This window comes from Ictidomys tridecemlineatus, chromosome 6 (assembly GCF_052094955.1).
Source record: "Ictidomys tridecemlineatus isolate mIctTri1 chromosome 6, mIctTri1.hap1, whole genome shotgun sequence".
Taxonomy (NCBI): domain Eukaryota; kingdom Metazoa; phylum Chordata; class Mammalia; order Rodentia; family Sciuridae; genus Ictidomys; species Ictidomys tridecemlineatus.
Window position 1 is genome coordinate 133,473,844 of NC_135482.1, and position 15,296 is coordinate 133,489,139.

General features: G+C 30.8%; 1 protein-coding gene across 12 annotated transcripts in view; it reads left to right on the forward strand.

Annotated features, from left to right (window-relative positions):
• The window catches only part of Mycbp2 (MYC binding protein 2), a 271,435-nt gene that overhangs the window by 81,069 nt on the left and 175,070 nt on the right, over positions 1-15,296 (forward strand). For 11 of the 12 annotated variants that reach the window (XM_040281371.2, XM_040281372.2, XM_040281375.2 and 8 more), the window contains exons 16-18: positions 2,357-2,502; positions 2,839-2,940; positions 12,158-12,265. In XM_040281371.2, coding sequence (XP_040137305.2) covers positions 2,357-2,502; positions 2,839-2,940; positions 12,158-12,265 — 356 coding nt within the window. The remainder of the gene's footprint in view (positions 1-2,356; positions 2,503-2,838; positions 2,941-12,157; positions 12,266-15,296) is intronic. The other variant, XM_040281376.2, reaches the window with a different exon arrangement.

Consider the following 15,296-nt stretch of genomic DNA (forward strand, 5'->3'; position numbering starts at 1 on the left):
GTCAGTATTCAGAAGTGCAGGTGAGGCCTGGGGTTGTGCTCAGCGGTAAGAGTGCTCGCCTAGCACATACAGGGCTCTGGGTTCGATCCTTAGCACCACATAAAAATAAATAAATAGAGGTATTGTGTCCAACTACAACTAAAAAATAAATATTAAAAAAAAGTATAAGTGACTTTTGTGTGTTGACTGCTGATTTTGTTCTTTAGAGCTTTCTATGTATGAGATCATACTATTTTTGAACAGAGGTAATTTTATTTCTTCCAAATTTGGATGCCTTTTATTTTTTATTCTTACCTAATTGTCCTGGCTAGACTTTCCAATACTACATTGAATGGAAGTGGTGAAACTGAGCATCCATGTCTGTTTGAGATCTTAGAGGAAAAGCAGTTTTTCACCATTGAGTATGATGCTCATCATATGTTTTTCACATATGGCTTTTATTTTGTTGAGGTAGTTCCATCTATTCCTAGCATTTTGAATATTTTTTAAAATTATAAAATATCAAATTAGATTTATCTAATACTTTTTCTGTATTGATTGAGATAATCATGTGGGTTTTTCCCCCTTTATTCTGTTAATGTGAAATATTACACTGATTTTCTTATGTTGTATTTCGGGAATGAATTGTCTTTGTCATGGAATGTTCCTTTTAATGTGATGCTGAATTTGGTTTGTTAGTATATTGTTGAGTATTTTTGCATCAATGTTTATGAAGTATATTGGTTTGTGTTTTTATTTTAATTTCCTTATTGTGTCTTTGAATTTGGTATCAGGGTACTCCTGGCCTGATAGAATGAGTAAGTGTTCTTTCCTCTTGAGTTTTTTTGGAAAAGTTTGAAAAGGATTAGTTTTATAAACACTATTTTAAAAATAACGTCCTTGGACAATTCAATAGGGCATATTATTTTATAACAATTTTTTTAAAAAATATTTATTTTTTAGTTGTAGTTGGACACTATACCTTTATTTTATTTTATTTATTTTTATGTGGTGCTGAGGATCCAACCTAGGGCTTTGCACATGCTAGCCAAGCACTCCACTGCTGAGCCATAGCCCCCGCCCTATCACAATTTTTATAGTGTGTGTTAGTGATCCTCCAAATTGTCAGTAATAACTTGCTTTTAAAAGCTAAAAGAGTTTTGCAGAGTACCTTGCTGTGTCTTTCAAACTGCTGTCAGGTAGATCCTTGTTCTCGTACCTACAAATCTGATTAATTATGGTCTCAATAAAGCTGTCAAAAGTTTTTAAGGACTGATCCAACAAATAATATTAAAGATATGACTTGTATATCTACAAAACATGTGACTAAGAAGTTAGTTCTTCATTTGCCGTTTAGCCAACTTCTGGGAGTATTCTTGCCTTATTTTGTTATAAACACATGTCATATGGTTCACAAGACCTCCAAGAAGGTCTTAGAATTCACAATATTAATATGAAACAAAGAAGTAGAAAAGAACAGATAATTGGGCACAGTAAGCAGAGAGAATGGCAGATGATGGCATATAAAGAAGAGGGGGAACACTTATGTATGAAGCTGACAAGCTGGGCTTACTCACTGATAGCTGCCATCACCTCCCTTAACTTACCTGGTAGGTAGCAGTGTTATTTGCTTACTAGCCAATGACCCACCCAGGCCACTTAATACAAAAGCTGCTACTGTTTTACTGAGAAAACTTGTAAAAGAATGTTTTTTTTGAATAGTGACTTTAATGATGGCAGACTCTTTATTTCTTCTTTTGAAAATAAAAATGCCTGTTAGGAGTTTAATAAACTCTTATTTATAGTTTTTAATTTAAAAAATGTATTATTAATTTCAAGGGATATTGAGGATTGAACTCAGAGGTATCTTACCACTAAGCTACATCATCCCCAGCTCTTTTATTTTTATTTATTTATTTATTTATTTTTAGACAGGACCTTGCTAAGTTGCTGAGACAGGCCTTTTTGCAATCTTATTGAGTCTTTGGGATTATAGTCATGCACCACTGTACCTGGCTAAACTCTTATTTTAAATTATTTACTTGTTCATTCCTTTTCTTTAAAATTAACTTCATCTCAGAAACATGGAAAATAAGAAAAGAATTTTAAGGAGCCACCATGCCTGTAATCCCAGTGGCTTCGGAGGCTGAGACAGGAGGATCTTGAGTTCAAAACCAGCCTCAGCAAGAGTGAGATACTAAGCGACTCAGTCAGACCCTGAGATTCTAAATAAAATGCAAAATAGAACTGGGTTGAATGCCCCTGAGTTCAATCCCTGGTATCAAAAAAACAAACAAAAGAAAGAAAAGAATTTTAAGGAAAGATTAAAGGATTTCAGTTAACCCTGTTTTATTGTTCTTTGTCTATTTTTAAATAGGATCTGTGGTTGTGGTTCTGGAGAATCTGGCTGTGCTGTGTGTGGATGTTGCAAGGCTTGTGCAAGAGAGTTGGATGGTCAAGAGGCAAGACAAAGAGGGATTCTTGATGCAGTAAAAGAAATGATACCTTTAGATCTTCTTTTAGGTAACTTGATTTATTATACTGAACATCTTTTTCTCTACTCAATAATTCAGATATTTTAAATGAATTCTATTAGGTACATGCTTAAAAATTAGAGTAATAGTTAATAAATGCAATATTGCTCTTTTGGTAACTGACATTATGAAATTAAGTGATGAGATTCTTTTTCCCTTTTTTGCTAAGAATTCTTACAGTAAAACTAACTTGTTTTAGATCATGTTTTTGTTAGCTTTTACTTTCTTGAGTTTTGTGTAGTCCGTTTTAGCTATTATATAACATGTATTGTTGTTGTTATTATTATTATTATTATTATTATTATTGTTTTAATCAATCATCTAGCTGTCCCAGTACCTGGGGTTAACATTGAAGAACACCTACAGTTACGACAAGAAGAAAAACGGCAGCGTGTAATCAGGAGACATAGATTAGAAGAAGGAAGAGGTAAGATGTTGCCACAGAGAAAAAAAAAGTAGGAAAACTTTATTGTACTATACTAAGACCACTGAGAAATTTAGAAAATTGTATGATTTGGTAAGAAATCACTAAAATTAGTAACATTCTGATAACTCATGAAAATATTCAGGGTATTTATAATTGTGTTAATAACATAGATTAATTTAGTAGGGCGTTTTATGGAATAAGTCAACAATTAAGAAATTTTACCATCTGCTGTGTATCAGTAACTACCACTGATGGTAATTTTTTATAAAGAACAAATTCTTAGAATATGTCTTTGAACCAGACTTTGGACTTACATATTTGACCATGATACAAAATTCATATTGATCTAGTCTTTTCCTTTCTGTTCTTTTAATCATTCATGATCTTTGCCATTTGGGCATAATTGCACCATGCTTCATATTAGTCCAGTTCAAAATTGTGCTTTTGTGTCTTTTTAGAAAAAGCGTACTTTATATACATACAAAAAAGAATAAGTTGAAAAATCTTCAGGTTTTATGTATGAAGATATGTTTATTCTTTTTTTTCTTCATTGTTTATAACCACTTCTTGACCCCAAAATACATCTAATACTATTTATACATATTTGGTATTTAAATATACATCCTCCAAAAGGAAGAAGTAAATATATTTTTAAAGGTATTGTTGTATATAGATTTTTTTTGTAGGATTAAGACAAATTGTTTCAGAGAACTGTTATTTTATTCCTCTGTTGGGTAAAAATTAGAAATATTTATTGATAGTGCATATTAAATTCTTACTAGAAGTAGCATGGTATTTGGTACATGAAATAAAGCTGTTACCATTTAGCCATCATTAAACGTTTTTTCTAGCTGTTTTTTAATGAAAAATGGAATCAGTAATAAAATATATAGTACACCTTATGAATTCTATTTTTAATAAATTTAAATTGTGCAACATGCTTGGAACATGCAGATTGTTCTTTATAGCGTTTGATAAATCACATTGCTTAATTATTACAGTGAATATTTGCTATTAAGTTTGGCTGTGTTTACATAGTCATTTCCTTTAAAATATTTTTATGAGATTAATATATATGCTGTTATTACTTATAATATGTAAGTATGTGGGAAAATTGCACCTTAAATATTACTTAGAAAATAGCACATAATTTACATTTTGAGTCTTTACCACATATGATAATTATGAGATCATTCCTTTTATGATACTGTTTGCATAAGGCTATCAATAAATCTATTTACTACCAGTTTTTCCTTTTCTTTGGGAATATTAGGTTGAATCATATCAATTGACCTACAAAACTCAGCAATTTCTTACATTTCAACAAAAATATAGTAAATTCTTATGATGGTATTAAATTATTTGGTAGATGCTATACATCTTGTTACTCTTTTTTCCTCCCTTTTAAAAAGGTAGTCTTCTCTAGTTATAATAAATTTCAATATTAGAAGTAAAGAAATATTGAATTATACATTGGTATATCAACAAAATTTAGTGATTGCAGATATTTGTTTTGAAAGGTATCATAGACCTTTAAAATGTTAATTATGAACTCTGTGTACTTTCAAAAACTGTTCCACTCATTAAATATTTTAAACAGATTAATTTTTTGTAGATGAATCTACAAATATAGGTGTAGGTTATGGGCATTTGGTGTATATTTGGTAACAAATTGATTTTTCTCTGCAGTCCTATTATATGAAAACACTTAAATATAAACACTTCATTCAGATTATTGGTGCACAAAAATTTTTTCATATCTTTTTATTTTTTTTATATCTTTATATTTACACATACCACCCTCTTATGCTCATTAAAACAGAATATATTGTAAATGTCTTTCTTTTTTTTTGAGAGAGAGAGAGAGAGAGAGAATTTTAATATTTATTTTTTAGTTTTCGGCGGACACAACATCTTTGTTTGTATGTGGTGCTGAGGACTGAACCCGGGCCTCCTCATGCATGCCAGGCGTGCCGCTGAGCCACATCCCCAGCCCGTAAATATCTTTTCTTGATTAGTTGAAATCTTCATTATGTACCTCAATTATGGCAGTTCTGCCTTAGCTGCATGGATTTGGGACCTTAAATTCATTTATTTGGAACCATACCCTCCTGTTGCATAGTCACCAGAGTCATCACAGAATCATTCAAAGGCAGTCCAATGTGTGTATTTCACTTAACACAGCACTGTGCAGGGTGACACTTGCTTATATATTTTGTTTATTTTATAAAAATACCTTTATGTAAGAATTCCAACTGTATATCTATTTTTAAAACATCAGACTTCAAGAACTGGTACTCAATGATTTTGGACATGCTATGTTATATGTGAAGTAAATAAAAAAGTTTTCAGATACAGCAGTTTAAAAAATCTTCATATTCCTTTTAGCATTCCCCTTAATTTTATAAGAAAACAATTTTTGTAAGAAAACTTCAAATGTTCACAGATTACATATACATCCACACACACACGTGTGTGTGTGTATAGTGTTTTTTCCTGAGAAGTGAGTTTATAAGTGATTTTTATTTTATTCTAAGATTTGAAGGCTGGGGATATAGCTCAATTTGTGGAGTGCTTTCATGCATAAGACCCTGGGTTCAATCCCTAGGACCAAACACACACAAAACGATACCTAAAATTTCTTTTTCTGAATATTCTCCCATAAGCATATTACTTTATAAACAGATTAAAAGTTATGTTTTAAAATGTAAGCCTTTCCTTCTTGTAAAATACAAATCAGTTTTAAGGCATTCACACTTTTTTTAAAAAAGTCTTTATTTTAATTGGATGCAGGAATCCCTTCCAAGTACTGTTTTCACTAATTTAGGGCAGTAGTTCTCAAAGTGGTTTAACAGGGATCAGGATCACTTGGGCACTTATTAGAAATATCAGTTCTCAAGCTCCACCCTAGCCCTACTGAGTCTAAAACTTGGAAAATAGGGCCCAGAAAATTGTGCTTTAACCAGGTGACTCTCATGGTTCCAAAAGTATGAAAACTAGGACTCAAGGTCAGTGTTGTTCTCAGTGTGTTTCTTTGACCTTCTGTATCAAAATCCTTGGGCCTAATAGATGAAATTCTAAGTCTGTGGTCCTGGAAACAGATTTCATATATACACACAGTGTTCTAGGCTCTTCTCTGGCATGTGCTGTAGAAGGTTGTTAGTCTTAGTTTGTCATTATAAAAAACAGTAATGTCAAATTTTTAAGGTTCCAGCTACCACACATAATTATTTTTTGTATTCCTGGGTTCTGAGATTAACAGTTTAGTAAAATATTAGTAATTGTGTTTATTAGTAAATTGGCTCTTACCTATGTTAACATTTCTGTTACCACTGTAATGTAATCATAATTTGATTGCATTTTACTTATTTGTTTCATTGTGTTTATCAAGTCTGTGTGCTGTTTTAAAGTTGAGCAGCATTTTAGGACCCCTAGCTCTTCAATGAAAGCCTTGCTTAGTCTGCCTCAGGTCTATTGATATAATTTAGCTACTGTTTCTATTATAATAGGATGTGCTATTGAAACCCAAACAACAATGTTATTACTACTCTTTGATACATTTAGAACTTTGTCTTTAATTTAAATTTTTGGCACTATTAATCTCCCAGATGACATTTTTTTCCTGAAATCTTTTAGGGGGCTGGAGTTGTAGCTCAGTAGTAGAGCGCTTGCCTAGCACATGAGGCACTGGGTTCAAACCTCAGCACCACATACATATATAAATAAATAAAGTAAAGGTATTGTGTCCATCTGCAACAACAACAAAAAGTCTTTTAGGTATCACTAGTATTCATTTACACATTTTAGTTCTTTGGTGTTCGTGATAATTTTCGGTTTTTTAGATTACATGGAGTTGATTGGTATATCATTTCTCTGGTAACTCTGTAATTATAGTGCTTCTTCCTAGGAATTCTTAAGTATTCTCTAAGCTATTAGAACTAATGGAAGATTGTATAAATGGTCTTATCTGTATATTCCTTTTCAGCATTCTGTTGAAAGGAAAACTAATCTTTTTTCCATTAGTGTCAAATTGAAGTTTTATAAATATGATATGTAGGTGGGGTGAGCCTGTGTTCTGGCTTGTTGGGGACAGTCCCATTTATGTCTATTGTCCAGGCAGATTTCTTAATAGTGCCCTCTTACTCTCAGTGGAGTCTCAATTGGATAAGTAACATGGCTAGCCTAGCTATAGAACTTGGTGGCTAAGAACATCGGTTCAAATCAAGGCTAAGGCTTACCAGACTCAGTTTCCTCAGCTTTAAAATGGAGATGACAACTGCCTAACTGGTAATGTTAATGAGAATTAGTGGTATGTATGACAATGCCTGGCTGTACTAAGCCCTAAGTAAATGTTTGATGATGATGATGGTGTGGGCTAGTTAATAGACTTCTTTTCTCTTTGAGCTTGACTCTTTTCCAGCTTTGTCCTTGACATAATTGCTTTAACAACATTGTTAGGAATCACAAAACTGACTGTTACTAAGAAAAATTCACAACAACTTCTCTAGAACAAAACAGATTCCATTTGATACAAAATTAGTTTTCTATTATAAATTAATGAATTTATTATTGTCTAATTCCAGAGTCATTGTCAAGTTGATGTTGCTAAATCATTTTTAAGCCTCTGATAACCATTGAGTTTTCTTGATTTAACACATCAAATACACTATGAACTGCTATTCTAACGTGGCACAAAAATCTTGGAATTATTATGTGAAACATTTAGAAAATATGAGTAAAAGTCACTGTAATTATTCATGGAAAGATACAGCTGGTGTAATTTCTTATAATTTTTATGTGTGCCTTTTTGTTATTTTATATAATTTCACACTGTAATATATATTGTTCTCTTCCCCCCATAATATTAAATCATAAATTTTTATGTGCTTTATTACAGGTATGGTAAGTAAAGTAATAACAGGAATTTAGATTAAGACTTTTCAAAAACTTATCTTTTAATTAAATCACTACTTGTATTTAATTTTCATCTTCTAAGCAAGTTTTATATATTTCTGTTTATATCACTGACTTAATTTTGTTTTATGTATTTGCTTATTGCTATGACATACACTTTTTTATATTTTGTTAGGGTTTTTGTTTGTTGTTTGGGGGAAAATGACCTTTCCATTTTCTCTACCAGGCTAATAAGGTTAATAGTATAATAGATATACTTTCATATAGTATTCTATTCTGATGTAATCATGTGTGTATGTGTATATATATATATATATATATATATATATATATATATATATATATATACACGTGTATGTTAAAGTTTAGGCATGTTTATTTACAAAAGTGGCATAGTATAATATATACATTTTCAGCATGCTTTTCCCATTTTAGGGTATATGAATCTAAGCTAGGTCAATAAATAGGATCTACCACATTCTACTTAGTAGCTATATAACATTTCATAGTATGATTATACCACAGTTTATGCAACCTTTTTTTATTGATAGGCATTCAGGTTATTTTTAACTTAATAGACATTCACATTTGTTTTAAAATATTATAAGAATTTATATTCTCAAGACCAAAGAATAATAGTGGTGTTTTATTTTGGAGTACCTGTATTATTCTTTTTAATTTTTACAAAATGGTGGTGAACTGTGTTTTCTCATTAACTTAAATAGCACAAAAGAATTTTCTTTGTAAAAATGCTTTATAAAGTAATGGCTGACTATTGTTCCATTGAGTGGATATACCATAGTTTTTCATTAATTTTTCTCTTACTTGGGTTTAAAAAATTTTTTTATACAATTAATAGTAAATACCTTTGGAGCAGAAATACTTTTAAAAATATTTTAGTTTTCCTTAGGATAGATTTCTATAGGTACACTTACTGATTCAAAGGATATTAATTGTTAAGGTCTTGAAACACATCACCAATAGCTTTCAGAAAGCCCTTATTGCACACTTTCTTCACACTTACCTTTGGGCTAGTCTCCGAATAAACCTTTTTGTCTACACATGAATGGTATATATCTAAATCTGATCATTTCATGTCCATTTTGTTCAGTCTAGTCCCAGTGAAAGAAATAAACCAACAAGTTCTATTAACTCAGGCTTCTTAAATCTTCAATAGTTTTGGAATATATTTACTTTTCAAAATTCCACTTCTCTTTCCTTAGCACAGGCCATCCTCTTTTTTTTGCCTGCATTTTATACAAAAGACCATTTCAAACTGGTCTTACTGTCTAATCTTATCTCTTTCTGAGCTTTTAGCCACCCTTTATCCAGAATGATCTTTGTGCAATGCAATTCTAATTGACAGCACTTTTCTGTTTAAAACCAAAAGGCTATTCATAGTCCTTAGAATGAATTCAACATTCTTCTTTCTATAACCTCATCTTTCTAGCTTCTTATTCCTGTTTCCTACAGCCCTTTCCATTTTTTCATCATGGAACCTTTGTAGTACTGTTATCTTTCTTGATTAGGTCTCAGTTTCTGTGGTGTTCTCTTCTTAGTACCTTTAATCTCCTTACTTTGCCACCCTCAGTTGTGGTAGGTGCCCTCCCAGTGTGCTTCCTTTTGTGAAGTCTGTCTCATAATTTCTTGTTTAATTGTGTGCACATCTTCCCTCCCCCAGTTAGACTGTATGCTTCTTGAAGCAGGTGTTATATTTTGTTCACCAAGTGTTTTTAAGACAAAGCATGCTGCCTGAATCTGAGTATGTGTTTGTTGACTTGAAAGCAGTTTAGGGACTGATTTCTTATCAGTTCTAGGTCAATTTTCATGGTATCAAAAGATTTTAGTTATCTGTTTTTTGTACCTCTCCATGCTTATTTTCTATCACTTTCTATTCCATAATCTATTCTCCATTCATTTCAGCTGTTTTTAAAGACTATACAATATTGTTTAATATTTTTATGCTTTTATAAGTCTTATTTCTTTTAACTGGAATGCCCTCTCCTATTAAACTTTTCACATTCTTTGAAACCTCTCTGATTCATTCAAGTTGATTTGATCACTTCTTCCTTTAATGTACAGTCACAAATTTCTTTAATAGCATTTATTCACAATATGTTGTGGTTCTTTGTTTTTATTTCTGTTTTTTTTAGTGGATTGAGTTCCAGTGAGATCTGTGTCTTTGTTGTTATAGCCATGACATCAAATGTGTACTGTGTAAAGATAATAAAAAATGTTGTTAAAAAAATGAATTATTGAATTATGTTTATAAGAAAATTTATTTTAGTCCATTGGATACAAAGTGTTCTAAAGACTGATCGTGTTAATTTCTAGGCATGATTGTCTATGGGCCTTCTAGATATATACATCAAAAGATTCTAAAAACATTGAATTTAGTGAGAAGCTAATTATTGAATACAGTAGGTCTAATATATTTTTATGGGGAGAAATAATATTCCAGTCAGACCATAGAAATCAGAAAAGGGAAATACAACTTATTTTTTTATTTTAATATTTACATATCTAATATTTAATATTTTCTGTAGTTGGAAAGTACTTTTCAGAGTAATTAATATTTTCTGTAGTAAATTGAAATATAATTCATGTTGAGCAAATAAGACATTTTGTTTACATTTTAAATACATCAACTTTGTTTTGTTTTAGATATGGAACTCAATTTATATAATCTTAGCTTAAAAATAATTGGTGTTACTGGAAAATATTTAATTCTTCTGCTAACATTAAATTGTCATGTTTTCATCTGTAGAATAACAGTTAATTATAGAACATGTTATTCTTGTTTTTTCATAGGGTCAGTACTCCTTTTTTGGGGGGCGGGTAGTGGAGATTGAACTTAAGGGCACTCAACTACTGAGCCACATCCCCAGTCCTATCTTATATTTTATTTAGAGACAGGATCTCACTGAGATGCTTAACACTTCGCTTTTGCTGAGGCTGACTTTAAACTCATGATCCCTGTGCTGCTGCCTCCTGAGCTGCTGGGATTATAGGCGTGAGCCACCGTGCCTGGCTACTACTTTGTTTTTGTCAGTATCTAGAAATATAATTGAAATATTTTTCCTTTATCCATCTTTTCTATACCTGTCTAATGAAGGATAATTTGTATTTAGACGGCATTCCAAATTTATTATAGAATGGCAGTTTCAGTTTGTTTCATCAATAGAAAATTTAATGGAAGTATAAAGGTCAATGGTCATGAAAAAAGCTTGTTTGATTAAAAATGTCCAGTGTTTATGTATTGTCATAATTTCTTTTTCAAATACTGTTTAACTGTCAAATTTAGAATGTTTTGAAACTTGAAGGCATTTTTGAAGTTGCTAAAACTCTATAGTACTGTTCTATAAGAAAACAACTTAAAGTGTAGCTCGAATTTTTCTTTTCCAGCAAAATGTTAATAGGGAAAAATTCGTTTTAAATTTTATTGAAATTAATCTATCAATTTTTTCCCTTAAAAATCATGAAAGTAGCAACAACTATAATTTGGGTTTGTTTTATATATATGTCTATATATATACATATATATATGTATATATGTATGTACATAGTAATCACTTCAAAAAGAAACAATTTAATGAAACATGGTTAATAGTCCTAAAATGTTTATTGAGTTAGACATTCCTTTTCACCATCAATGTAAAGCTCAGGTTATCCTTTGTTACGCGAGCACACTCACATACACACACACACACACACACACACACACACACACACACACATACACACAAGATTATAGAAATTTTTTGGTTTTCTTTTTGATCATCTGGTTTCCTTAACCTCTATCACAACATGTAGAAAAATCAGTAACATTTTTATCTTGGTTTTGTGCCAATACTGTTGCAGACATTAAATCTCAAAGACCTAGTTAAAACTAAAGAATTAAATTAAAAGTTGGTTTCTGGTATTTCTTCAGGAAAGATATTTGTTTTAAATAAATGAATGATTTATTAGGTTTTAATATATGATGTTGAAAAATATTTGTAAGATTATGTATTTTAATAGAACTTACTGATTATCTGAGACCTAGTAACTATACCAATTATTTCATAAGATAATAGATGGGATTTGTACTTTATAAACTTTATTTAAGATATTAATGTGTGTGAAATGGTGACTAGTTTATGGTTGGGGGTAGGGGGTTGGAGTAGGGAAACTGGGAGAAAAGTATAATGTCCAAAGATGGTTAAGAATAAATTTTCATGATTTTAGTTTGACTTATTTTTGTTCGTTATAGTGTTTTCATTTTGTGAGCTTTTCTATGCACATACAAAATGTTTCTCCTCAGGCCCCCTTGTATTTGCTGGTCCTATTTTTATGAACCACCGAGAACAGGCTCTAGCCAGACTCAGATCCCATCCAGCACAGCTAAAGCATAAACGGGACAAGCACAAAGGTATTTGGTCTTCATTATCAACTAGGCGGGACACTCTCCCAATTTCTTCCACTCATTTGAATATTGTCTCTGGGAAAATGCACAAATCTGATTTCTTTTACTTTCCTCTATTGTGTTTTGTAGCCTGAGGAGAAAGAACATGCTGAAAGTGGTACATGAAAGTAACTGTTACGCTTCTCAGTTTTCTGTTGTTGTTGTTAACTTTAATAAAAAAGATGTCTTACAGTGTATCTTCAATTCTTTTCAAATTTCATTTTTAAAAAGGTGGAAAAATTTTGTTTCTTTCTAATTTTGGTCTTTATTATCTGTTTTCAGATGACCATGATGTAGCATTTTATAGTCCTTTTTTTTTTGAGTGCTGTTTATATGACTTAGAACTAACAAAATTATTAAATGTAATGAAGTGGTAAGTTAAGACTGCCATTATATTTTTCTACTGTTTTAATATTAAAGTTTATAATACACATGAATATACAAATAAGGATATTTGAGGTTTATGTAGAGATAGATGTAAATAGTGAGTGGGCTTTAATTAGATTAACCAAGTCTGAAAGGGAGTAGGAATTTATTTCTGAATTATTCTTTGAGATCTCAGAGTTCTGGGTTAATTAAAAATATTCTGAAGGTATGCTTGTTTTTGTTTTAAACAATAAACAATGGGTCAGTTAATATCAGGAATGAATTTAATGCAGAGAATTTTAAAATTTATGTATAAATTATGCCTTGAATCCTGGCATATAAATCAGGGGGGCTCTTCACTGGTTAGTCCAACTTATTACAGTTGCTATCTTAAACTCCCAAGTCCTGAAAAATAAAATAGGAGTTTTAAAACCACATATTCTAATAGTTTGATTAATGTTTGTGTCTTATTTTTTCTCTTGCTGCAAATCTTAGAGTTGAATAAAAACACATATATTTTAGTATTATCATCTTTATTTTCATTTACCTTTCTCAGTCTGTTTGCCACTCAGCAAAAGTAGAAAACAAAACAGACAAAACTTCTGTTTTTAGGAAAGCAAAAATAGAGAGCTCAAAACTTAAGATATATATAGTCTGCAGAACTAAACATTGAGTGTTTATGTAATTAACCATAGTAAGATTTGTGATCACTCTTTTTACTGAGTGCTCAACAATGCCATTAATACTTAAATCTAAGGAATAATATTTGGAGTGTGAATTATTTTAATTATTGCCAGAACTTTGAGCTCTCATGCCACTGTTAGAACAGGATTGTTTCATTTGTGTTGTCTCCTCAATTGTATGAAAGTGGAGTTTTTCCAAGACTTTATCTGAAGCTAATACTTATATTACGTGAAATAGTTTAAAATGTTAATATCTGAGAGATAAGAATCTTTAATTTTTCTAGATATTTTAATTAAATGCCAAATGAAGACCAGTGTTACAAATTTAAAGAAGACTTTTTCCAAGGTCATATAATTATTAGCTATAGAAACTATTAAATGATAGCTAGCCTTATATTAATTTTGTCTGCCACAGGGCTAATTTTTTGTATAGTTTTAAAAACCTCTTTGGCAGGACCTCTTTGCAGTTCTACAGTATAGGACTAGGATTTTTGTTTTTGTCTTATTTTTCTGGTTTTACAGAATGAGACTGTTTCATCTCTTTACTCCTTAAAATGAATACAGAATACAAATAACATCATCATATGATACCTTATTTACATAGAGTATTAATTTACCACTTCCTAGTTCCCATCCACACACTAACCCTTTACTTTCATTGTCCTGTCATTTATTCATCAGCTGCTTTCCTTATATATTTTCATTGTCTTTTACTATTTTTCCCTGTAACTCTCTTTAGTTTAATCACCTTTTCCAGTTTATGCACTGAGAAGTTTACTATACTAATTGTTATACTCTGTCTTACTAATGTTGTTGGTACAAATTGTAGGGTGATAAGGATTAAAATTTTCTAGACTATAACTTTTTTGTGGGGTAAGAGCTTTGGATTTATTGTTAACAGGAGTGATCTCTAACTTGGAAATTGGAGAACTTCTGGCCAATTGGAGATCTCAGAAGGTCATGGAATGGCAAATTTTGTCTAGAGGCAAAATAAACTATAAAAAGCTGAATCAATGAGTAGAATGTATTTAACATAATAAATTATTCGAAAATGTGAAAATAAATGTTATTTCAAACAGCGACCTGGGTTAACATTTGTTTCAGTGATTTAGTGCTTTACATAGAAAGATTTTAATATAGTATATCTAATTATGAACATCTGATTCCATATTTAGTCTTGAAATCTGATGTTTCAGGTGACTGATGTTTAATTCTGAAGACATGCTGCTAAACAGCTGGGTTATGTTATACCTATTTTCTGTTTGGAAGCAGTACAGTATAATTGAAATCTTCTAGCATTTGGAATTAGAATTCCACTTTAATCCTAAATTTGTCATTTATAAGAACTACATGGCTGTTCATAAATCTTTTAGTCTCTTAGACTTTAGTTTCTTTATGAAAATAAGAATGATAATGCATAACTTTCTATGAAAATTAATCTACATATACATACACATATATACATGCTTAAACTTAGTCTTTGCATATGGAAATCCTCTATGAATTCTAGCTTTAATTCATTAAAATGAGTTCTTTGCTTTCTCTTTTATAATTCTCCCAAGGGTACAAAATTCACAATTTCATTAAATTTATAGGTATTTTATATTTATGAAAGATTTAAGATGTCAACTATTTGGTGTATGAGCCTTATATATGTTCATACTTTGTACCATTTATGAACTTTGGGCTGGTTACTTAACCCCTTGAACAACTTATTTTAGTCACAACCCCTATAGGTTAGTTTTTTTATTTGTAAAATAGTAAAACAATACCTGTATTATTGAATTGCTGTATTGATTAAAGAAAGCAACAATAGACAACATTGATTACTTTTCATACTTTATTAATTTAATTCTCATAAGAAACTTGTAGGTATGTACCATTGTTGCTGTTTTATAGGTGGAAAAACTAAGACTTAAACAGTCTAGTGTCCAGTGTCATACCACTAG